At 42.3% G+C, this 25,113-nt stretch overlaps 1 protein-coding gene across 1 annotated transcript in view; it reads right to left on the bottom strand.

The window, feature by feature from the left end:
• Positions 1-25,113, bottom strand: part of capn1 (calpain 1) — a 126,870-nt gene that overhangs the window by 96,231 nt on the left and 5,526 nt on the right. The window contains exon 2 of the mRNA XM_084312569.1: positions 41-846. Within this exon, the coding sequence (XP_084168695.1) occupies positions 41-301 (261 nt within the window). The 5' untranslated portion in view covers positions 302-846. The remainder of the gene's footprint in view (positions 1-40; positions 847-25,113) is intronic.

Below are 25,113 nucleotides of genomic sequence, written 5' to 3'. Positions count from 1 at the left end.
AAAGTGACAGCCCTAATCTCCCACCGCTCCCATGTCTCACCGTCGGCCTCATCCAGCGGACCCCCTGGGTCTTGGAGGATCGGGGGCCCAGCTCGTCGAAGCCCAGCGAGGAGGAGGCGCAGGCAAACAGGTTGTCCTCGAACAGCGCACAGCCCTGGAGGCAGCGGGCCTTCAGGGACTCGTAGTCCTGGCCCAGGAACTTGAGAGCGTTGTTGTTCTGGCCTAAACCCTCGTCGCGGTCCCACTGGCTCCTCAGCTTGGCGGCCATGCCCGAGGCGTACACTTGCTCCATTACAGCCATGAAGGAGGGGGGTCAAATGTTGCAGAGTTCAAAGGTCACCGTCTCTCCACCGGGAGCCAATGAGGTTTGGAGCTTGGTAGACGAGTTCCACTTGGGGAGAAAACCGACTACAGTATTCAGTAAGGAGGTGTGAATTATATATGGGACGGGATGTGGTGCCTATGGCAATTGGGGTTTTTAAATGGAGAACACTCCCGGGCGACGTCCAATCATGAATCTGAGATGAACTACAACAGCCAATTAGGAGCTGTGAAATATTAACGAGGCTGTGCTATTAGCCTATGACAGTTGGCTTAATGGAATGCAGTGGAGGCAGTCGCAGCCTGGTGATGGGGACAGATGTGGCTCAGAACGAGGACTCTGGAGAGAGAGAGAGAGAGAGAGAGAGAGATGTCCTCTTCACGGCAGGAGGCAGATCTTCTCTTAGCCACGGCAACAGAGAACACCAATCGCAGTTTGGCATTAATCTTCAGCAGAAATGGATAAAGGCAGCAGGGGTGTGGGCGGGGTCTTGACTCTTCCTCGTCTCACCTGCAGTTGTCCCTCTGTAGAAAGGGAAAAGACAGAAGTGAGATGTGAAAAGTGGAATGACACAGATTTTAAGAACTCACGTATAGTCGAGTCTGTATCTGATTTCACAAGACCTTAACTTTGTGAGTTCTTACGCCCCCAAATGAGGTTCATAGTCCAGCATAGGGCTGGGCGATAAAACGATAACGATAATTATCAAAGATTCGCAATATATTTTGTGACGAGCCTGGTGGGGTTCAGACTCGCCACGGTTCAAATACAAACAAATTCGAATGTCCACACAAGAGCAATATCAATCAATACGAATATTTATTGAATAAAGGGCAGAATTCAGTTCGATAGGCAAGAGAATGGTCGTGGTCGTAATACAGTCCGATGGTCAAAAACACAAAACAGGCTCTCATACAGAAAAAGGGATTGTTCAATACTCAGGGTAGTTGCCCGGTCCAGGGTCAGTACACAAGGGGGTTTCTCAGCCAGTCTAGGGTCCAGTACACAATGAACACCTTCTCGCCTTCACCTCTCCTCTCACTACCTCTCACCTTACACAACTCCGAATATTTCAATCTCTCTCTCTCTATGTCACAACTCCAACCTCACCTCCGCTCAACTTACTTCTGACTAACCTAGTGGCTTTGTAGTGTGTGTGTGTGTGTGTGTCAGGGGTGTGTGCACGTGAGATGTGGGTAAACTAATGATGCACAGGTGTGTTCTATCAGTACTAATCAGCTACCTAATTGTCTCTACTCCTTCTGTGGCAATAATATCTCCCATCCTTCACATATCCATGAGAGGGGGGGGGGGGTGATATCTGCCACAATTTTTATAATCGATAATAAAAAATAATATCGATAATACATTTATTATTTTTTTTTGACCTGCAACAGGGCAGCTTTAAAAGAGACAGTGGACAGACTTGTCTTTCTTGCCTGCAACTTAAAGTAATGGCTTTGCTTGTCCAAATGACAATACTGACTAAATTGAGATTTATTTTTCTCTTCATTCCGTCCATTTATTTAGTTTGCTTTCTAATTTAAAATACAGTTTGAAACCGTCTGTACACAGTAGGCTATGTGTGCTAGCAGAACTAGTCTCCAGTCACGAGTCACGGTGCATGGTTTGTCCACCAAAAGATATGAAAAATGTTATCGTGATAACGTTTTTGGCCATATCGCCCAGGCCTAGTCCAGCATCGCTAGAAGCTAAGAATAGCTGAACCAGAATAAAAACTTTGTTTGGGTGTTCGAAAAGAGCCTACACAAAGTTAAGGTCTCATGAAATCAGAGCCCCATTCACTGTCTATGGAGCAGCCCCAGATTCTACATTCTAGTGACTGATCTGGACGGTTCTCCCTCTGACTTCTATAGCTTCAGGAGAAATGGTTTATGTTCACAAAAGAGAAATACGCATTCCTGGGGCACAGGAAGAACATGTGTTAAAATGTTTTTTAATGTACATTTTCTAACTAGTAAATACTGTCGACTCTAGTGTCTAGAGGCACTGAACATATTCATATTCACTGAACATGAACATAGAAATATTCATTCATTCACGCAGAACATTGGAAAGCTTCTTAGAAGCCTGTGACAATGTGTGAACTTCACACACAGATGAATGTTGTCCTTACATACAGTATCTCTGTGTGCACTGCTGCACAGACAAAAGGACCAACACACACACACGCAAGGGGTGGTAAACGGTAAACTGAACAACCCCTCCCTCATGCTACCCTATTTGCCTTCAGTCAGCCATGCATGCACACATATGCATAGCACAGGGATTACTCACAAAAGGTACATCCCTGATATCGTCACCGTAGGAGTGTACACACCGGGGTTCACGCCATCTCTCCCAGATCCCTTCCCCCCAAACCGACCAGCAGGAGTCGCTGTTGCAACAACCAGGACTCAGACCACGCTGGCTTCCCACCCGCGAACACCGCCGATTGTGTTCGCAGGAGGACCGGGAATTGAACATGGATCTTTGAGGTGGTAAGCAAGTGATTGTTAATGTTACCTCTACGCTACCCAAATGCCCCAGGGTTACAGCTTTGCAGGGACAACTTTTTGCGTGGTGACGTTGATGTATCCGCCAGCTCCTCTCCAAACGGCTCTGTCTGTCCAAAAAAAGATACAAATCTGCCGAGGCGGGAAGGACACATCAGCCCTGTCCAACAAACATACTCTTCATTGATTTCTTTTTTACAGACGTCGACAGACAGACACTATGGATCAATGTAGCCGGGTCCTACGACCAAATGACCAAGAGACTGAGCCCTAGTTAATCTATCAATCTCTAATTATTGTTTGTCAAATGTGCTACTGAACAAATGGTGTGTGTGGGTGTACAGTATGTATGTATGTATGTACCGTACTTTTCGCACTATAAGCCGCACCTGACTATAAGCCGCAGCAGCTAAATTGAATGATGTGTACATATATAAGCCGCACTGGACTATAAGCCGCAGGTGTTTTAATGTTTAATTACCATATGTAATTAGCATTGGGACACAATACTGTCGGACAAATAACAAGAATTAACTCATTTACAAGTTGTATTAAGTTTAGCAAATAAGGGAACAGATAAATAAAATGTCAATGCAGTCAAAAAAGCTATATTTCGATTTTTACATTTTCGAGTTTGGTCACGTTGAGTCACATATAAGCCTCACCGTTATATAAGCCGCAGGGTCGAAAAATGGGGAAAAAAGGTGCGGCTTATAGTCCGAAAAGTACGGTATGTATGTATGTATGTATGTATGTATGTATGTATGTATGTATGTATGTATGTATGTATGTATGTACAGTATGTGTGTGTGTATGTGTGTGTGTGTGTGTGTGTACCCTGATGCGGCCAAGACCATGCAAAAGCTCTTTAAGACCCTTTAATTGTGCACAGTGAGGGGGGGGGGGTAACCTGTCATTAGTTTCACAGCAGCTCTAGTTCTGTCAAAAAGCACTTGTCATATAACCAGCTTTATTTTTAACTCAGGCTTTCATCCATCATCTGTTCCCTTCATTTCTCTCTCTCTTCCTCTATTATACACACACTGAATTACTATCAATTTCCACTCTCTTGACAGTTCTCCGCTATCCAAACTGAATTCTCTTCCTGTTTTAACTCGTCTGTCAATCGAAGGCAGGCCCCCAGACGGAAGTGAGTCTCTCATTGGTCCAGAGAGGGCGGGAGGGCCCGGTCTTCACTGTGTGTTCAGTATTGACTGTGTGAACCACACCACACCCATCAAATACGCCTGGCTCGCTCGCTGAAAGATATGTTCCAACTATTCAGAACACACCCCAGAGTTAAGAGAAGGCCATGAGAGGACGTGCCCACTGCCGTGTAACTACATGTCGTCATGTCAGCATGACAGCACAAGATAATAAAGGCAAATGTATACTGGGGAGTTTTGGTGTACTGAACAATGGTGTAATAAATAAATATTACAATAGAATGTCTTCTACTACTACAACAACACTACTACTACTACTAATACTAGTACTACTACAACAACAACGCTACTACTAATAATGCTGCTATTACTACTACAACAACGCTACTAGTACTACTTATGCTACTATTACTACAACACTACTACTAATGCTACTATTACTAATACTAGTAGTACTACTACTACAACAACAACGCTACTACTACTAATGCTGCTATTACTACTACAACAACAACGCTACTACTTATGCTACTATTAATACTACAACAACACTACTAATGCTACTATTACTAATACAACACTACTAATGCTACTATTACTAATACTACTGCTACTATTATTAATGCTACTATTACTAATACTAGTACTACTACTACTATTATTAATGCTACTATTACTAATACTAGTACTACTACTACTATTATTAATGCTACTATTACTAATACTAGTACTACTGCTACTATTATTAATGCTACTATTACTAATACTACTGCTACTATTATTAATGCTACTATTACTAATACTAGTACTACTACTACAACAACACTACTACTACTACTGCTAATATTACTAATACTAGTAGTACTACTATTAATGCTACTATTACTAATACTACTACTATTACAACAATAGTACCACTACTAATGCTACTATTACTAATACTACTACTACAACAACTACTACCACTACACTGTAGGACCTACCCATGTGGCAAACATAGTATAATGAAATGTCATGTGTCCAGTCAGCTAAACAGTGTTGTATTGTAGCATAATGTTTGGTAAGTGTTGTTTACATTCATCACAGAAAACAAACAGTAAACCATCTCCTGCAATGTGTACACAGCAACAACACACACAAGCGCTTTTTCAACACAGATTGAAGTCACTGCTGCATGTTATCAGTAGTGGTCGACCGATATGGGTTTTTAAATGGCCGATACCGATGGCTGATATAATTTCTTCATCCGATAAAATACAACAATTTAATAATAACAAATGTGCATGTGAAAATATGCTTTCATATCACTCCATATCCTTCCCTCATAATCCTCCACATCGCTGCAGGTGGTGACAGTGATGAGAAATGACAAGCAGTAGACTGCATGCATGTTCTGACACTGTACGGAAAAGCCTTCTGGCATTCCACTGAAAAAGAGGGCTTCTTAATATAGTCTACTCGCCTTTATGATGTTAGTCATGACACTGACTGGTGGACATCATGAGCACCAAAACGTTTTGATAGACTACTTCTAAGTCTCTACACTAGTGATTCGATTAAAATGTATTGTCATCGTACAGCACAAGTACAGTACAACAAAAATAAGTTTGGCATCCAACCAGAGTGCAAATGTAACAGTAAAGTGCAATAGTAATGTACATAGGATACTATGAGTAATAGTGCTAATCAGATGTATGTACAGAGTTGTAGTATTAATATGTACAGTGTGATAGGTATAAAGACTAGGGATGGGTACCGAATTCTGTACTTTTGAGGTACCGAACCGAAACACTACCGAGTTTCGAATCAAGTGAGAAACCGAAAAAAAATAAAAAATAAAAAGTTTTTTTTATTATTATTATTATTTTTTTTACTTTTTTCTTTTCATGTCAACGTTCACACGCACAATATATGCTTACCTAGGATTTGACTTGATTCAACAACAAAGCAGTCGGAGCAATGACAGGCCGAAAACTGTCGAAATTGTAGTTATTTGAAGTTTGGATTTTTTTTTTACGACTGAGGTAGGTAAATAAAATTTCTTGAGACTAAAGTACCGAAAAAAGGTACCGTTGGGTACCGGTATCGATTCACAGGTACCGGTACCGGTATCGGTTCAAATGTGAAAGGTACCCATCCCTAATAAAGACAGAGTCTAAAGACACTATGGTAGTAGTCATACTGGCCATATGTACAGATATAGAATCTACAGACATGTAACAATTATTATATGCAGGTATGTATAGACATCAGCGTTTCCGTTAGCCGGTAATTACCGGTATTTTACCGGCAAAATCTGTTTAAGTCCGACATATTTTATCTCTCCGGTCTTAATGTCCGGTGAAAATAATTCCCTGAGTCTAAGCACAATTTGATTATTTGAATTGTATTAAAATAGGCTAAAATTAAATAGCCTATGCGATGAACGAAACGATCATTACATTTGTTTCCTCGTTGCTTCTAATAATGACAACGACGTTGTCGGCGAGAGCTTAGTGCTGGGTGTGCAGACTTTTCTGAAGCTGTAGAGCCGCAGTACCAGCAGTACAATGCAATATTCCAGCAGTACTCCAATTCAGCCATTTTCAGCCAATGTTGGGTGGGGGGCGCTGTTGTGCGGTTCCCAGAAAAGAGCCAATAACAGCTGAACAGCTTCTCTGCAGCGCCATACTCTTTGCAAATAAGTCGTTGCGAGGTGGAGAGAGTCGTCACGCAAACCCACGATAATGTTGCCGTCTCTCTGCTTTCTCAGTTCTTCGCTTGATATAATTAATACAAATGTCCAATATAACGGAATTCGTTAGCTCATAAAAATGTGATTATAACAGACTGCTGTTTAGTGTCGGACCGACTGCGTATCGGTCTATTTTATTTCAAGTCAGCAGCAGCACGGAGTATCGAGGGACTTATTTTATTTGGAATATATTAATGACTGTATACGTGAAGTTGAACATTATGATATGTGTGACGTGTCTGATACAACGAGGTGAAGCGATGTCGACTCGAGATTCATTTGGGGGTGCGTGTGACAGAGCTGCTGCAGCGGGAGCTTGATGCTGGTAGCGTATCGCACTAACTTGAGAGGCGAGAGATAGTAATTTGATTCTGCAAATCAATTTCTCATTCTTCGCTTGATGTAATTAATACACATGTCCAATTATAACGGAATTCGTTAGCTCATAAAAATGTGATTATAATAGACTGCCGTTTAAAACTCTGACCGGAATATCTCGAATATGTCCGGTGATAGAAATCTTGCAGGACACTCAGACCGGCACGAATATGTTCTAACGGAAACGCTGATAGACATATATATATATTAGGGGTGGGGGGGGAAATCGATACGTAGTAGTATCGCGATACTTTGCGTGGCGATACTGTATCGATACAGGGACGCCAAGTATCGATATTTAATTATTCATAAAAGAATTAATCAAATATAAATCGATTTTGTATAAGGAAGTTGCATTGTTCATTTCAATACCTGTAATAGTACAGTAGTCCACATACCAGTTCAGTTTGTCAGGTACATGCAACACAGATTACAGTGTTTACATCCGTCTGCTTGAGAAAATACCATGTTATGCAATAAAAATGATTGAAGTGAGATGAACAGACTGAACTTTATTTTATTAGATAAAACATGTCGACAGTTTTACTTTGCAGTTGAAAAAAGGTAATAAATTAAATTTGATAAAAAAAATTTAAATTTAAAAAAGATTCCGCAATACTCAGCGTATCGCGATATATTTTGTATTGCGATACTATCATACCGTGACGCAAGTAGCAATAGTATTGTATCGTGAGGTCTCTGGCGATTCCCACCCCTAATATATATATATATATATATACACACACAGCAAGAATAAATATATGTATAGGCTATACGGTATACAGCATTAATGTACATGCTATCATACAGAGTTATATGGGGTATATGCAGGTGTATTAAGTAGATATATATAAGGATCAGGGTTAGAAATAAACTTTTTTTTAATTGATTTTCGGGGGCTTTTTTATTTATTTCGGGGGCACCGCATTTTTTGATGAAAATTAACAAAGATTATAAAACATTGTCGACACTTTTTTTTTACAGTCTTCGTCCCTATGTTTGATAACGTAATGTTAATGTCTCCATATATAGGGCTCTACGCTAACCTTTTCCCCAAGGAGCACATGTAAATAAATAAAATCTAAATAAAAATGTAGGAGCACACAAAGAAATTTAGGAGCACAGTGAAAATTGTTCAAGTAACAGAGTTTATTAACAAACTATTTATTACATGCATATTATACTGTGCGTGTGCATACTAAGGGCTAAACATCTGTGCAAATATAATAAATAAAGGTCTCAATAAAAAAATCGCAAATTGGCCCATGCCTACTAGATGCAAAGGATATCAGTTGTCAAGCTGCTTTTGTATGTTGTAGTCTTGTCACGATACCAACATTTTGACTTTGATACAGATAGGAAAGGCAATGGAATATATTATTAGATGACAGAACATGGACAATTCTTTATACAATTCTTTAATTCATTATAATTGAAACGAGCCTGGAGTGTCGAAGATTGTCAAAAAAAATAAGTTCGATACATAAAAAAAATTGTGCAGTGACCCTATTGACTCCCATGTTAAACGCGTTTTTTGAAAACAACGCCATTGCAGATTGAATTTAGATTCTTATAATTTTTCTCATCTAGGCATTTACATATGCATGATTACTAATTTTTTTCAAGATAGCCGCATTGCGTCATCCATTTCCGGCGGCCACAGCTTGTGTGTTTACTGCTTAGATCCTGCATACCGTTCAAAAAATATTTATCTAAAATGATTTGAGAATGTTTTATGGAGGTCTTAGTGTGGTGTGCATGTGTGTGTTGAGAAATTAATGTGCATGCATGTGGTCATTTGCAGCCATTATGTGAAAATGGCTAGTACACTGTACTAGTAATGGCTAGTTTTCACTCTCACACACGCAATAAATGCATTTTTTCTGTGTTTAGCATGGTTTTATAGTAATACAGGTTAGTATCAATGGGTCTGTGTCTCTAATTACCATATTGAAGTCTAGTCTCTCTCGAGTTCACGAGATCTTCCCTCACTCAACTAAACTGTTCTGATTTGACGGTTTCTGTGACGTCGACATAGCATTGAAATGCAGTAACGCCCCCTCTATGGTTGTAGTGCAGTGTAACACGACACTTCCTCAAACAGGTTTTCACAGGCAGAGAACGAGCGAGAGGGAGAGAGAGAGAGGGACGACGGGAGGGACTGCAGAAGTGTGTGTAATGTGTGTGCGCCATCTCTCTCCCTCGTCGGACACACACACATACACATATGAAATCCGTTTTATTATTTTCCAAATTCCATTTTATTTTTTCCCAAATTCCGTTTTAATATTTCAGAATTCTGTATTTTGCTTTTTATGCTCATTTTACCATCAGAAATAGTGTCTAATAAGTGGGAATGAATAAATGTCCACAATTGAATAAGATATAACAGTCCATTTAATGTTTTTAAGTGCTGCAACTCAGAAATACAGTTCAATTTTACACAATATTTTTCAATTAATATTGTGACAAAATAAAAATACACATTTAAAGTGTAAACAATAGATACAGCTAGCTACTACTGACATTATCACAATGACAATGTTAGCCTATCTATTATATTGTGATGAAATATAGTAATGCATCATTTAGGCACCTTTAGTTTAGTTTATTTCGTTTATAAAGGACAGTGTATAATGACAATCGTTTGCATTAAACAAATGAATGGGTGCACTAGAATTAGCAAGAAGCTATCATTTCCATCTATAGTCCTATGTTGTAACTGAGGGGTACAATTCCCTGACTGTATTAATAAGTATGGTATCATTAAACCACTACCGTCTTATGTACATTACTACTGGCCATACAGTACACGAGTATATGATGAGAATACCTCCACAATGATACGGTTTCCACACAAATCTGGATTTAGAATATTTATTAGCAGCAAGAATACATAATATACTTTACTTTCAATGCGCTTATAAGGCAAAGGAATGTGCGTAGGCAAATCAATAACGAATGTCCATTCTCATATTACGCAGGAGATAATAATGCAACCTGAATATTAGGAATTATATCTATGGTACTCTGGTAAGATAGCGGGAGATAATAGTAGGGGTTCCCACCGGTTGTAAGCCAGCAGGGGGAGGAAATGTTCGAATGCAAAGTCTGGATCAGCAGGGACTCAATAAGCTCCTGCTATGGGAGGCGGTATATTACTCCCTGATCGGCAGACGAAAGCAGCAGCTGTAATCCCAGTATGCTTGCAGCACAGGTGAAAGCCGGCCAGCCTCTCCTTGAGACGGGCTCGAGTGATGTTCCTCACGTCACGGGTAAATCCCACAGTAGTGGGTGTAGACGATTCTTCTCCGCCCCAACAGCCTGGTCCAAAGCAATAATAATAATAATCCAGCCGGAAAGGGGCTCTGCATTCACCGTTGTAGATACTCCGGTGCGCGGTACTTCACATTAGCTAGGTTGAACTTGACGTTATTCCACTAAGCTCTGACACTTTACTATCCTATTCGCACGCGGCTATAAGTGCTCTATTTAGACGCACGGTTGCTCACTTCACTTGGTCGTTGACTCGTGATGAAGGCTTTACTAGTAAGGAGCGAACGATACGTTGAACAAACGTATTAGGATAAGACAAGACTCTATTTTGGGGCAAAACGGGCCCACTTCACAGCACGTTGTATCGTGGTGAGGCTTGACTTGGGTAACTCGAACTACTTCAACTAACTGCTGTATTCACCTGCGCCGTATTTATATGTTAGGCGAATAAACTAGTACCAGCCTTATTCCTGTCTCGTAGTCTTGGGCAGAAGATGGGTGGTGGAAAGAAGAAGAAGAAGGGAGAGGAAGAACGGCAAATGGAGATACGAATTTCCAGAACGACAGATATTCGCGATCAGTGGAAGGGTAAGGGGTCGGGTGAGAGTAGGGGGGAGGAGAGTGGGGGAGAAGGGAAGAAAGTGCGGGACGATAGCTCAAGTGGAAGAAACGATGGTGACATGAAGGGGAGTGACAACAAGTGGTGGGAATTGATGAGCCTTGACGAGCTGAAGACGCGTGACGACGGGTGGGAATTGTTGAGCCTTGACGAGTACAACTCGGTCTTGGCGAGAATGTCGCGAGCTAAAAAGGAGCTGCAAGCAAGGAGCGACAGCGATAGGGGTGAGAATAGCCAGGGCAAAGAGTCGGGTGGTGACAGAATGGAGTATAGTGGGGAGGAGAGGGAGAGTGAGAAAGAAGAGATTGAGAGGGAGGTGTGGGAAATGGCGGGGAAGAAGAGGAAGAAACAGACGGAGAGGAACGACAGCGATGGGGGTGAGAGTAGCCAGGGCAAGGGTAAGGGGTCGGGTGGTGCCGTGGAGAGTAGGGGGGAGGAGAGTGGGGAAGAGGAAGAAAGCGAGGGACGATAGCTCAAGTGGGCCGGGAGGCGAGGGTGCTGGAAATGATGTAGCAAAAGAGGAAGTGATTCATATAGTGGTCAGGCTTGAGGGGGAGAGGGGAGAGGGGAAAGTAGGTAGGCTCGAGTGGCCCAAACTCATTGTCGAGCAATTAGGGGAGGTAAAGTACGCGAGAGTTTTGTGGGATGGGAATCTGGCCGTAGGGTGTGGTAGTGAGGGGCAGGTGGAGGTGGCTAGGAAGATGCGGAGCATTGGGGGGGTGGGTATAAGTAAGGTGGCGAGAGTAGGGGAGAAGAGGGGGGGGGGATGTAAGGGGGTGATAGCTGGGGTACCGGTCGAGGTTACAGTAGAGCAGCTGGTGGAAGAGCTAATGGAGAACGGGCGTAATGGCATAGTTAAGAGTGCAGAAAGGATGAAGAGGGGAGCAGAGAGGGCAGTGACGGGGACGGTAGTGATTACGTTTGAGGGTGGGGTTGTTCCTAGGGAGGTGTTTGTAGGGCGTAGGATGTATAAGGTTAGGGAATTTGTTCATAATCCTCTTAGGTGCTATAGGTGCCAGGGGTTTGGCCATATAGCTACCACGTGTAGGAAGGGGCTGAGGTGCGCTAGGTGTGGCGGGGAACATGAATATGGGAATTGTGGAGAGGGAGTGAAGCCGAAGTGCTGTAGTTGTGGTGGGGAGCATAGTGTAGCGTTTCGGGGGTGCGAGGTGATGATGAAGGAGGTCGCGGATCGGAGAGAGAGAAGGGAGGGTAAGTTGACGTATGCTGGGGCCGTTAGCAGGGCAGGACAGGGTAGCCAAGAAAGGGTGCAGGGGGTTGAAGGAGGGCATTTGGCAGTGAGGGTAGAGCGGGTGGAAAGAGAGAGGGGAAGGGAGGAGAAATTAGGTATTGTGGCCTTCGTGGCAGGGGTAGTTACTGGTATGGCAGAGGCTAAGGGTAGAACAGAGATGGTGAAGATGATTGTTAGGATAGCGGTTCAACATCTGGGATTGGAAGGTCTGGACTGGAAGGAGGTGTATAGTGAATTGGCTGAGGGGGCTGCGAGGGACAAGGCTGCGAGGGACAAAGCAGCCCAGGATAAGATAGCAGGGGGCAAGGAGGGTCCAGCGGAGGGGGGCTCAGGCAGGAAGTAGCAGCAGTAACTGCACTCCAATGGACAATGTAGTTGATGACGGGGTCCAGTAGAAGAAGAAAAAGAAGGTGAAGAAGGAGAAGAAGGAGAAGAAGAAGAGCCCATAAAAAGAATTGCGGAGGGCAGTAATACGCCACGATGCGTCTACTCTGCCGGAAATTCAAATAAGAAGAAGAAGAAGAATTCTCTCAGAAGATCTCATTCTGAAGAAGTATCAGGACTGACGACACAGACTGAAGCCTGCATTGCTCAAACAAGACGCCTACAGTGAGTGTCCACAACGGCTAGCTAGCTGTTCTACTTGAATACTGAATGTTAATATTGAATCAGACAATATTGAATACTGAATGAAAAAAGACAAATTTAATCAGATTAACACTTTAACTGCCGGGAAACGCTTTACAGCGTCATTCCCGGCCATGCTCAAGTTGCCGAAGGACGCTTTACAGCGTCTTTAATATCAATATTTCAAAAATCTGTGATCGGATTCATATTTCCCCTCCGCTGGCCTGAGATCCACCAGGAGGACCCACTGAGCTCTCTGGCGGTTCAGGAGCGCCATCTGGTGGCCGATCGGCGCAATCGCCAAACAGGAAGTGCTATGGAGGTTGTGCTGGTCGGCCATATTACTTCCGGGCACTCTGGCTCGTCACAATATAATAGCGATCCATTGCCAATAACTCGATAAACAACATGATTTGGACGTATATAGTATTATACAAGCTGGAAATGGTTCATCAGGATAAACATCCCATAATCGAAAACGGTCTACACCACGCTGATCGTCCAACGGCGCGAGGAAGATCCGGTGAGATTCAGCGTTATTCTTGAACGTGTTCCATATAAACTGTTATGATGAACATATGACCCACACTAGATGAATGATATAACGCTGCCCACGGAATTATAAACGATCCCCCGCCCATCCGGTCATCATCAGATCATACGTAGATCATTCTAGAAGTACGTCCAATTGAAATTTTTTATATCGCCCCGATTGCCATCAAACTGTATTTCATCATCAATATAATGCATTTGGGGCTATAGATCACGTTCTGGAGAAAGCTGCAGAAAGAGATGAAAACATACTTATACATTAGACCAGGGGTGGGCAATTATTTTTCCCGGGGGGCCGAATGAGCAACTGAAAATATGTTGGGGGGCCGGGCCAAAATTCCAAACTCAATTATGCATAATATAAAAAAAAATTCTATATAAAAAGCAGTAAATGGCATTAGTTTGACCCCTGGTAAGAGTGTATGTTATTATTTGGCAATTAAAAGGTGAGGTTAGCTTTCAAAAATATAATTTATTCAAATAGAATTTATTTCCAAAATGATAAACAAAATGTGAAACATTAATAACAAAGGGCATTTTGAGTTTCATATACTATTGAAACAAGGATTTTCTTAGCTTTCTAAAGACATCACATCATCTTATAGCAAAAATAAACAAGACATGTCACTGAACTGTGTAAAGAAAAGTGTCCCAGTTTTGTAGCCTTTTTTACTTTACATGCCTATATTAAACATTTAATGTTTTCAGAACTGTGCAAAAAAAAGAAAAAAAATATCAAGTGTCCCATTTCACTTGTTATATTTCCACATTTTAGTGTTCTTCAGTTCTTTTTTTTTCATTCAGTGTGAGAAATCCAGTCTCTGTTGAGCTTTAACAAGTCCATCAAAGTCAGGTTGCATGTCTGAGGTGGAGATGCGAAGCACAGCTGCCAGATGTTCATCAGTGAGAGAGGATCTGTACCTGGACTTGGTAAACGTCATGACTGAGAATGTCTGTTCACATATGTAGGTGGATCCAAAGAGAACCAACATCTTCTGAGCATGTCTCCTAAGCGTATACTGTGCGTGTGAACGTTGACACGAAAAGAAAAGTTAAAAAAAAAAAAAAAAAAAAAAAATATTAAAAAAATATATTTTTTTTAATTTTTTTTAATTTTTTTTTTATTATCATGTAATCTTTCGCGGGCCGGTCATAATCATCCCGCGGGCCGGATCCGGCCCGCGGGCCGTACAATGCCCAGGTCTGCATTAGACCATACTTTACTATGAATATGTGAATGAAAAAGTTTAACGTTGCTACACAATGAACAATACATATAGGACTTTGAATGGGCCCTAATAATGGCAATGTAGCAATAGAATTTAAAAAGTTATAGCCATGCAAAGAAGGGGTACTTATCCATAGACAAATAGAGCTGGCAACCCATGGTATAGCATGAATTTAACCTCCGGCACCCATAGTGTTTCACTTTATTTGAGGATAAAAAAAAAAAAAAAAAAAAAAACGTATTTAATTGTTTTAATTAAAAACGAATGTTCGAATGTCCGTTTAATCAGATTAATCACTTTATTCAAATTGAGGATTTAGTTGTATATTTATTATAATATGTATAATTATTATAATTTTTTTATTTATTTTTTATTAAAAACGAAGGTTTGAACGTCCGTTCGAAAAACCCTGACGAAGTTTGAATCCCAAAAACAGGCTTCGGGGACAGCCTTACCAAACATTATTATTTATATTATTCAAATGGAACTCAAACATGTTCCGTTGTGATGTCACAGTATGATGTCATAATCAAACATTCTAGAACATTTGTGTTCTATATATATTCAACAATTCTCTCAGGGGGGCCCTCCAAGAGAGGAGATGATGTTTGTATTGTGATTGTATGACAAGAGGAGCAGAGAAGAAGGAGACAGAGACGATAGAAATGTGTTTTGCAGATGAGAAGAAGAAGAAGAGGAGTGTAAACTTTCTCAAGTGTGGGCGAAGCAAGAATTGTGGAGGGCAGTAATACGCCACGATGCGTCTACACTGCCGGAAATTCAAATAAGAAGAAGAAGAAGAAGAAGAAGATCTCATTGAATTGGGCTGTTCATATAGAGAAAATCCTGGCAAAGTGTGAAAGAATAGTGAATGTGCTGAGAAGTTTGGCTGGGAGTGGGTGGGGAGCGGATAGAGAGACCACGTGCATGATATACCAGGCGATGATCAGGTCAACAATTGATTATGGTTGTTATGTGTACGGCTCTGCGGCCAAGTCTAATTTGCGAAAGCTGGATGTGCTTCAGTGCAAGGCTCTGAGAATCTGCTGTGGAGCTTTTAAGACCACCCCTGCTTCAGCACTATTGGTGGAAATGGGGGAGTTGCCCCTAAACCTGAGGAGAGTAAAGTTAGGGCTACAGTACTGGGCAAATTGAGTGGGACAAGTCTGTCCTTCCCAGCTAGGTGTTTACTTTCAGGAGATGGGGATAAGTATAAACCTTTTTTGGCCAGTATTGATCAGTGGGCCAGGAAGTTGAGATTGCATCAGGGGGGAGTGGCGGAGCACACTCGGTGGCTATCAGTGCCATTTTGGCTAGTGCCTGATCGAGTCATTGAACTTAGGTTCTTGAAGGAGGAGGATAAGGGCGAGATTGTGGAGGAAATAGAGAGGTTCCTTCTGGAATCAGGGGCTCTGGAGGTGTACACTGATGGCTCTGTGGATCCTGAAAGTGGGAGGGCAGGATTTGGGTGGTGGGTGCCTCGGTTAGGGATCGGTAAGGGACAAAGAATATCCGATGGCAGCTCAGTATTTGTGACAGAGTTGCTTGCCATCCTCTGGGCATTGTGGTGGGTGGAGGAAGTGGGACCAAGCCAGGTGATTATATGCTCTGACTCGGCTGCTGCACTGATGGCTCTGAGTGCAGGTGGGTCTAAAGCTCGCCCTGATCTCATTCAGGAAATAATGTTGGTTTTATATAGGATTGCGAAGGCAGGCTGGTCAGTGGAGTTTTGTTGGGTCCCGGGGCACGCTGGTATTGCGGGGAATGAGATGGCTGACTCCCTTGCCAAACAGAGCCTGGGAAGGGAGGAAGAGATAGGCATTTCAATGGGAAGAGTAGAACTCAGAGATAAGATAAAGAAAGGAGTTGAGGCTGAGTGGCAGGATGAGTGGGAAAGGGGGACCAAGGGAAGGCACTATTTCTCTCTGCAGCCTCGGGTCAAGATCAAGGTGGAGGGATATGGGTCAAGGAGTGATAGGGTGAAGATGTGTAGACTGAGGCTGGGGCACTGTGGGTTGAACAGTAGCTTGTGCATTGTGGGCAAACATCCAGATGGGGTGTGTGAATGTGGAGAGACTGAAACTGTCGGGCATGTCTTCCTAAAATGTGAAAGGTATAGGAAAGAGAGGGAAATCTTTTATAAAAGTCTGGAAGAGCTGGGAGTCTCTTCCTTCTCTCTTAAATCATTCTTTGGCATGGATAATGAGAACCACCAGTTGATCACAGAGGCAGTGCTGACATTTCTGCATGCTTCAGAGTTGTACCAGAGGATATAGCGTTAGGGTATGTATTAGTATTGGACAGGCAAGAGGAGCAGAGAAGAAGGAGAAAGTGTGAGTTGAAGAGGCCTAAAGATGGAACACCACTAGTGTAGTATAAGAAATGAGGAGGGAAGAAATACGCCAAGAAAGAAGAAGAAGAAGAAGAAGAGATCATCAAAAGAAGTGTGGAGGGCAGTAATACGCCACGATGCGTCTACTCTGCCGGAAATTCAAAAGAAGAAGAAGAAGAAGAAGATCTCATTGTGCATCTTGAAACAGGACTAATCAGTCCTGTTCAGACAGATAGACTAAACAACACAGACTGAAGCCTGCATTTCTCAAACAAGATGCCTAAGGTGAGTGTCCACAACGGCTAGCTAGCTGTCCGCGTGGGGAAATTGTGAAAGTGTGGGTGATGCCTGTGCACCGTCGGCCAACGGGAAAGGGTCTATGAATTGTTGAATAGATACACAAATGTTCTAGAATGTTATATTATGACATCATACTGTGACATCACAAATGTTCTAGAATGATCTATTATGACATCATACTGTAACATCACAAATGTTTTAGAATGTTCTATTGTGACATCATACTGTGACATCACAAATGTTCTAGAATGTTCTGCCATTCATTCCTTATGACCAACATTTCCTGTTTAAAGTCGATTTGTAGCCAAACGGTGCGGTGAAACTTTCCAAAAAGTTATAGCAACTCGAGTTAGACCAAGCCGGTCGTTTTTAGTTTTTTATCCACTTTTTCTCCCATTTCTTTTCCATTTTTCTCCCATACCAATTTCGCCTTGCCAATTCTCCCTTCAATTCACCCCTCCCCTGTCTCGAACGTTGCCAGACCATGCCTCCCACTGGTCGGCTGCAGTGATGACGATGCCTTGCATCACGTGTCCCCTCCGGTACACGAGGAGGCAGCCGTCGCATCTTTTCACCTGTACAGCGCAATCTCTCAGTGGCGAGGGGTAACGCGTGGGAGGCTCACGCTGCCCCCGTTACTTCCTGATTCTGCTGTACAGGCGCACCAACCGACCTGTAGGAGTCGCTGTCCACAACATCCAATCCCCACCGGCTTTCCCACCCCATAATACTGCCAATTGTATTAGTATGAACGACCAGCCAAGCTGGAAGCAACGCCGAGAGCTGGGCTCGAACCCAGCATCTCCTGCGTTAGTGGCGAACGCCTTGCCCACTGCGCCACTTAGCCGCCCTCAAGCCGGTCGTTTTGATACCCTACACTTGTGTGTGGTGTGAAAGCTCTGGCAGGAGTTAGTGGACAAAAATTGGCGGAATAAATAATACATAAATAAAAATAAATAGTATATAGATTACAATAGTGTGGGTGGTCACCTCACTGTAATCAATGTGGACGGCCACCTCTTTCTCAGTAAGGCTTGTGAAGTGTAATTTCACATTCTTAATCCTCTGGGGCCCCACAACAGGGTTGATCGTTAAGTCATGTTTATCCTTCTCTCAAAAACTGTTAAAACTAGGGATGCACCGAATGGGAAATTCTTGGCCGAAACCGATACCGAAAATAGAAAACAGTTGGCCGAAAACCGAAAGCCCGAAAATGATTCATAGAATAGAATTTTTTTTTACCAATGTTGTGGAACATTATGATTATGAAAAGTCAAGATAGACTGCGCTCACAAATTATAACACTGGGTGCTGAAATCCCGTCGAGTATAATAGAAAGAAAGCAATACGCTTGGACCAGCACTCTCAGATTTTGGTAGATTTAATCGCAGCCTGAAACAAACATCGGCTAGCCATCAACACTGAAGAAGGAACATTACAGTTCCGAAACATGTTTGTTTCAGGCTGCGATTAAATCTACCAAAATCTGAGAGTGCTGGTCCAAGCGTATTGCTTTCTTTACATTATGATTATGGAAAAATATATGATTATGGCAAAACTTAACTTAAATAATAAATAATCACTATTATGGGTCCATAAAACATTTATTCAGCACTTCTGAATGCATACAGTACATTAATTCCATCTTTTCTCTGGCTGCCGCAGCGGATATCTGTGCTCTACTGAGCGCACCTTTCTAGTCCCCAGCTGAATGTGCTCGCTTGACTCGGCACAGTAGCCGCACGACAGACAGCGTCAATATGAGATTTGTGTATTTTTTCTTCTCTAATAAACCTGTGTTCATTTAACGTGAGTATTCCGGCTGTCTTTCTGCTCCAGTTTCTTTATTTCAGAATACCTGATTGGCAGTGTTGCGCTGTTTTAGACTGCCCGTGGAGAACGTGTCGTGGTTTGCACGCTCATAAGGCCAATCTCTTGTCTCTGTATTTACTTAAGCATCCCTGGAGACGTTAAAATCCACGACAGGCTCTCCTTGAGTGACTTCAGCCTCTGGAACTGGTGCTGGATGTTATACACATGAATGGCCAGTTTATTTACATGGTCCTGAGTGAGGGCAACAAGTTTCTCGATAGATGTGTGCGTCTTCTCCAGTGCTGTGTTTTTGACATTCGTCTCCTCCAGTGCACCATCTACCATCTTTTCCCTTTTTTGTGATTTTACCTGTCCGGGTAACCCACTGGTCCCAGGAAATTATGTTTCCCTTGGTTGATGGATCAATAGTTGTAGGGAAGGTTTTGCCTTGGCAATGAATGCACCTTCTGTACATGCATTCCATATCACTTGAGCTGCAGACACAGGACTCAACTATTTCAGTTGTGGATGGTGTGGCAACTATCCGAAGCTGGTGAAGCTTCTTAATTTTGAATTGGAGATTCTCGTGGATTTTGCAGGCACAGGTTTCTCTTTGGGAAACGTTTGGTCTCACGGTCCAAAAGGGCTTCAGTCTGCAGAACTGAGCCCTTGAGAGTTTGTAGCGAGGATGCTGACTGAAATATTTAACATGTAGTCTCTCCATAGTGTCAGTCAGTGCCCTCTTCCTGAACACTTGTCCTTTCTTGCGGACTTCCCCTGTTTTGCCATTGATGACAGTTGAGTTGTCATCCTGGAAACGACTCACAACATGTCCCATCAATCGTCTCTGGCTGTTGTTGGGCAGGGTCTTGGGCTCTCCGGTGGGTGGCTCTCTTCTCAATGGTGCCTATCAAAGGTGCTGGTCCTTTTTTGTTTTTTCTTGTAGCCTTCTAAGCTGCTTTGTTAGGTTAGAGTATTTTCGGGACTGGATTTCCAGTTGATCTTTTGTCGCCCTCAGTTTTGACCTCAGTGAGGTTATGGTTGCCTTCCTTTTTCTTCCTGCTTTGGGGGTGGAGGTCTGCTCTGGTGTTGGGCAGTTCAAAGGTGGCTCGGGAGGGCTTGGTACTACCTGGACGTCTGCTTTGGTTTTGGGCAGTTTGATGGCAGTTCTGGGGGGCTTGGTGGCCATCTTGCTCCGGTACCTGTGTGGCATCTGGCTCATTGATGGAGAGAGGGGTCAAATCCAAGATGGCATTCAGTTTTCTTTTTAGCATAATGCCTGTTCGAATTCTCTCTCCATTGTTTTTGTTTCCTTTCATATTGTTTGGAGGTAAGATCTTCCATTTTCTTGATCTTACCATTTTCCTTTCGTTTTTGATATCTAGAAATGGAAAGGAAGCATACCATAAAATTAGGAAAAACATATATGGACAGACCCTACACTAGTGTGTGTGCATATGTGTGTCCTAGGGTTCTCCCTGTGTGTGTGTGCGTGTGTGTGTGTGTGTGTGTCCTACAGTAGGGACTGAATGGCTTACAAAGTGCGAGTGTGTACACATCCTCTAGTAAGGGCCAGAAAGCTGGACATCCTATCAACTAAATGGCTTGTATAATAATAATAATAATAATAATAATAACTTTATTTGTATAGCACTTGTATGAGGCTTCCTATAAACTAGCATGTTTGCTAATGACTGTACAATTTCCAACCCCCCTAACTAGAGCTGCCGCGGTATTGATGTTTTCCTTACCGCACAGATTTGCAAAATATTTCCTACCGCCGCGGTTATTACCGCACGCACAAAAAAAAAAAAAAAATTGAATGCATTTCTTTTTAGTAGTAGTCTACTCTTTATAGCATATAGCCTGCCTCTAGTCTAAATGTCTATCTTTAGAGGATGACTTTGCAGCATGAATATTGTTTGGGATTCGGCAAGCACGCATTAGTTATTGAAAGTGAAACACGGATTCGAAGTTTCCCCTCTGGTCGTGCGCAGTTCACTCGGTGTCGCGGGCAGGGGTGGTTACCCCTAACCCCCCCGACCCTTTCTTATTATTATTACTATAAAGTTACTACTTTATAATAAAGGCATTTGTTTTGTGGCATTAACATTATATAGTTATACGTTCAATAACATCAGCGTATTTACCGGACCATAGCAAGGCAAGCAATACTCTATTCATATCTCAGTTCCTTTCTTTGCTCAGAGCGTGCTGAGTTGTCCCATTCTGCGGTCTGTTAATAAAGTTTTCAATCAGACAAGTGTATAGAACGAAGGGCTTTTATTATAACATTCGTTGCAGACAGTAAAATCATTATGTCTCGTTTAGTACTCCTTAGGAGCGATGGTAGTCCACTCCGGCGGAGAGTTAAAGCTAACGTTATTAGCCGTGTTGTGATGAGCTGACATTCAGGAAGTAAAAACCTAATATGCGCTTGCCGATTGGTGGTAACACACTGCATGACGCTACAACGTGTGACGCGTCTCTCTTCTGACCAATCAGTGGTCTGCAATGTTTCACGTGACTTTTCTGGTACCCAATAGGGTCGCTTGGAACCTCGATAGAGGAGTAGGGTATATCTGCAGAGCCGCAAGCCCAACGAGAGGAGGGTAATTTATTATTATTATTATAAAAAACAGCGGTGACGCGGTATTCAGCCTACTCTGCGGTGGCCGTGATGTAACAGCGATACCGCGGTAATGCGGTAATCGCGGCAGCTCTACCCCTAACCTCTCTCTCCTTCCTTCTGTACTCATCTAGCAGGTCAGGGTTGTTGTAAACCTTTTCTCTGAATTTTGCTAGCCTAGCCTTTGCTAACGCTTTCTTCTTCTCAGTGGCTGACTGTCTGCAATGAAACAGGAAAATTAGTAAATTACATCAAAATGAACTGTTGATGATACACATTTTATTATTACTATGTAATTACAACCTTATGAACACTTAATGTTGAAGTGTTACCAATTATTACTATTTAATGACAAAGTTATGTGATGTGTTACCAAATTGTCATTGCCGAAAGAGAAGTTCTCATTACCGAAACACCCATTAAAATGTTGCGGTATATGAGAAGTGTGTTGCGGAGGATGAGAGGAGTTAGCATTTTTAGCTAACAATGGAGAAGCCATGATGACATCTGCAAAAAAATGTCATGGCACATGTTAGGAATGTATTAACCTTTGTATTGATCAAATATTGATGATCAAAACTTTTTTCAAACAAGTAATACTTCATGTTTCAGTAATGAGAATCAATTTTGTCGTGTACAAGGGCTGAAGCGGGAAGTTAGAACTTTTAAGTGTTAACCATTGATGTGACTTAACTTACCTTGTAGCCATCTTCTAGCTTGTCTTCTTTGTGATGCATCATGGGACAATAAAACTTTATTTAAAAAATACTGTAGTCTTAACAGGAAGGTGAAAACTGTTGCGGAGAATGAGAACTGCATCCATGGACATTATGTTTTCCACAAAAAAATCATTAATTTGTAAATGTAATTGTATAATTCATCAGAATTTCCTTGATGACACAAATAAATAAACAATATTAATAAAGTTTTAGAGAAACATTGAGTTTATTAAATATAAAATTAAGTCAATGGTCCATAGAAATCAATGTGGACGTATTTTGCGCTAATGAGAATTTAAGCACAAAATGTACTAAAATATTAAAATAATTAATTGTTATGAGTAAACAACTCATTGTACAAGAAAGAGCACATTTTTATCTTTAATATTATGTTTTGTTTACTTGAATAAATGCTAACCTTTATTTAGAAAAGATCATGGCCATGGTAAATCATTGATTTCATGAGAATGACCCCCCCGGGTGCTGAGTAGTGCCCATTCTGCGGTCTGTTAATAAAGTTTTCAATCAGACAGATGTATGGAAAGGCTTTTATTATAACATTCGTTGCAGTAAAATCATTATGCCTCGTTTAGTCATGCTGCGGTGCGCTGGTAATCTAACTCGTCGGCCGCGGGCAGCTAACGTTGTTCAGCTCTCGCGTCAAAATCAATGGAGGACCGTCTGGAAAGTAAAAAACTAATAGCGCTTGCCGATTGGTGCTAAGAACAGCAGGGCGGGTGCAAGCGGTGCGACGTAATTGGCAGACTCGACTGTCAATCAAAATTATTCTGTTGCCGGCTGAATGATTGAATGAAAACTTTATTAACAGATTGCAGAATGGGTACAATACAGTACAGCTCAATACAACAACAGTGGACTGGAGGATGAAGACCAGAGAAAGACTTTCGTCTTGTTTACATCAGGGTTCCCCATTTTCAATTCATCATATTTCATATCTAAATCATATAATATCTCATTGCTAAATATATGCAATATATAATCTAATAATCCAATAATCTAAATCTAATATATAATATAAAAATGCTAAATGCATGGGTATTTTATTTTGTCTTTAATGTTAGCTTGCAAACTCAAATACTGTCTTGGTAAAAACATATGTGATCATGTGTATCATGTATCGCCGAAAGGTCAGAAAATATCGTGATATCATATTTAGGCCATATCGCCCAGCCCCACCTTCAAGGCACTATCGGGTGCAGCACCCCTATACATCACCGAGCTCATCACCCCCTATGCAGCACCCAGGTCACAAAGATCCTCCAACCAGGCTCGGCTGGTCCCCCCCCCCCCCCCCCCCCCCCCCCCCCCCGCACCAGACTAAAAAAGAGAGGCGATCGCTCCTTCAAGGCCGTAGCCCCCAAAATATGGAACCAGCTTCCCCTGGAGATTCGATCTGCCCCTACGCTGGAGACATTTAAGGCCCGTTTAAAAACCCACTTTTATTCCCTAGCCTTCGATTAATCCTGATTCTCCCACACCCTATCCCACACACTCCCATGCGATTTTATCCTGCCCCCTCCCTCTTGTATCTCTTCTTGTGCTCCTCTGTCCCTGGTGTGCTATACTGTACTTTGTGCTCCCCTATCCGCTTGTCCTAATTTTTTAATGTACTGTCCTGTCCTGCCTTTTTGTATTTGTGTATTTTATAGGACATTGATTTTATGCTTTGACTGTACTGTACAGCACTTTGGTTGGCTCTCGAGCTTTTAAATGTGCTCTATAAATAAATTACTTGACTACTTGACTCGACTTATAATTTATACGTATAGCTACTGTCCTCAATGTCTTCCTTTTGAATGAAATAGGTTCAGGAGAGAGAGATGTAGAGAGGGAGAGAGAGCGAGACACACACACACACACAGATAGATACAGTCACAGGGCACGAAATTAGAGCCCGCCACCCGCCATTGGCGGGCAGATTTTACGTTTGGCGTAACCGATCGAAAAACATGATCCATTCTTAGTGGAGTTCTCACTCGCTGTCTCAAGCACACAGACATGCAGCGCTGCCTGCTCCTCCTCCTCCTGCCCCTCCCAAACCCATGTAAACACAGAGGCTATTGCCTCGGGCAGAGTCTGCTGACTGCTCTAGTGTAGTGGGACCTCCGTGAGCTAACGTTAGCTACCGTTACAAAATGACCCAGTCAACTATTCACTTTTAGTTTAATACTGAGGCATTGTCTAACGTTATCTAGCCGGCTAGCTACTGATAGCTCCTGATATCAACAAATTCTCCAGCAACAGTCTAGTAGTGCATAATACCTCCGTTGGCTAGGTAGCTCACGTTAGCTCACGTTAGCTCTATATGAAATTTCCCAGTAAACTAAATATTTCACCGAGGCGTTGTCTTAACGTTATCTAGCCGACTAGCAGATAGCTCCTGATATCAATGTCTTATAACATTGATTCGATGCGTATTCGAGCCCCTGGCTTCCATCACATGAGGGCATGCTGAATGTAGAGTATAGGGTCCAGCTGCAGCGCCGGAGAATCCTTGCTGGAGGCTACTCGAGTATACACACAGACAGTGGAGCTGTTTGCAGTTAGCAAGCATTTTGACTTGTTGCGTGGTGGCGATGTCTCGCAGATAATACAACTACAAGTATGATTATATAATATATATATTTTA

This window comes from Notolepis coatsorum, assembly GCF_963971535.1.
Source record: "Notolepis coatsorum genome assembly, chromosome: 4".
NCBI classification, from domain to species: Eukaryota; Metazoa; Chordata; class Actinopteri; order Aulopiformes; family Paralepididae; genus Notolepis; species Notolepis coatsorum.
The sequence above is the reverse complement of the archived record's forward strand: the minus strand, read 5'-3'. Positions and strand labels throughout refer to the sequence as shown.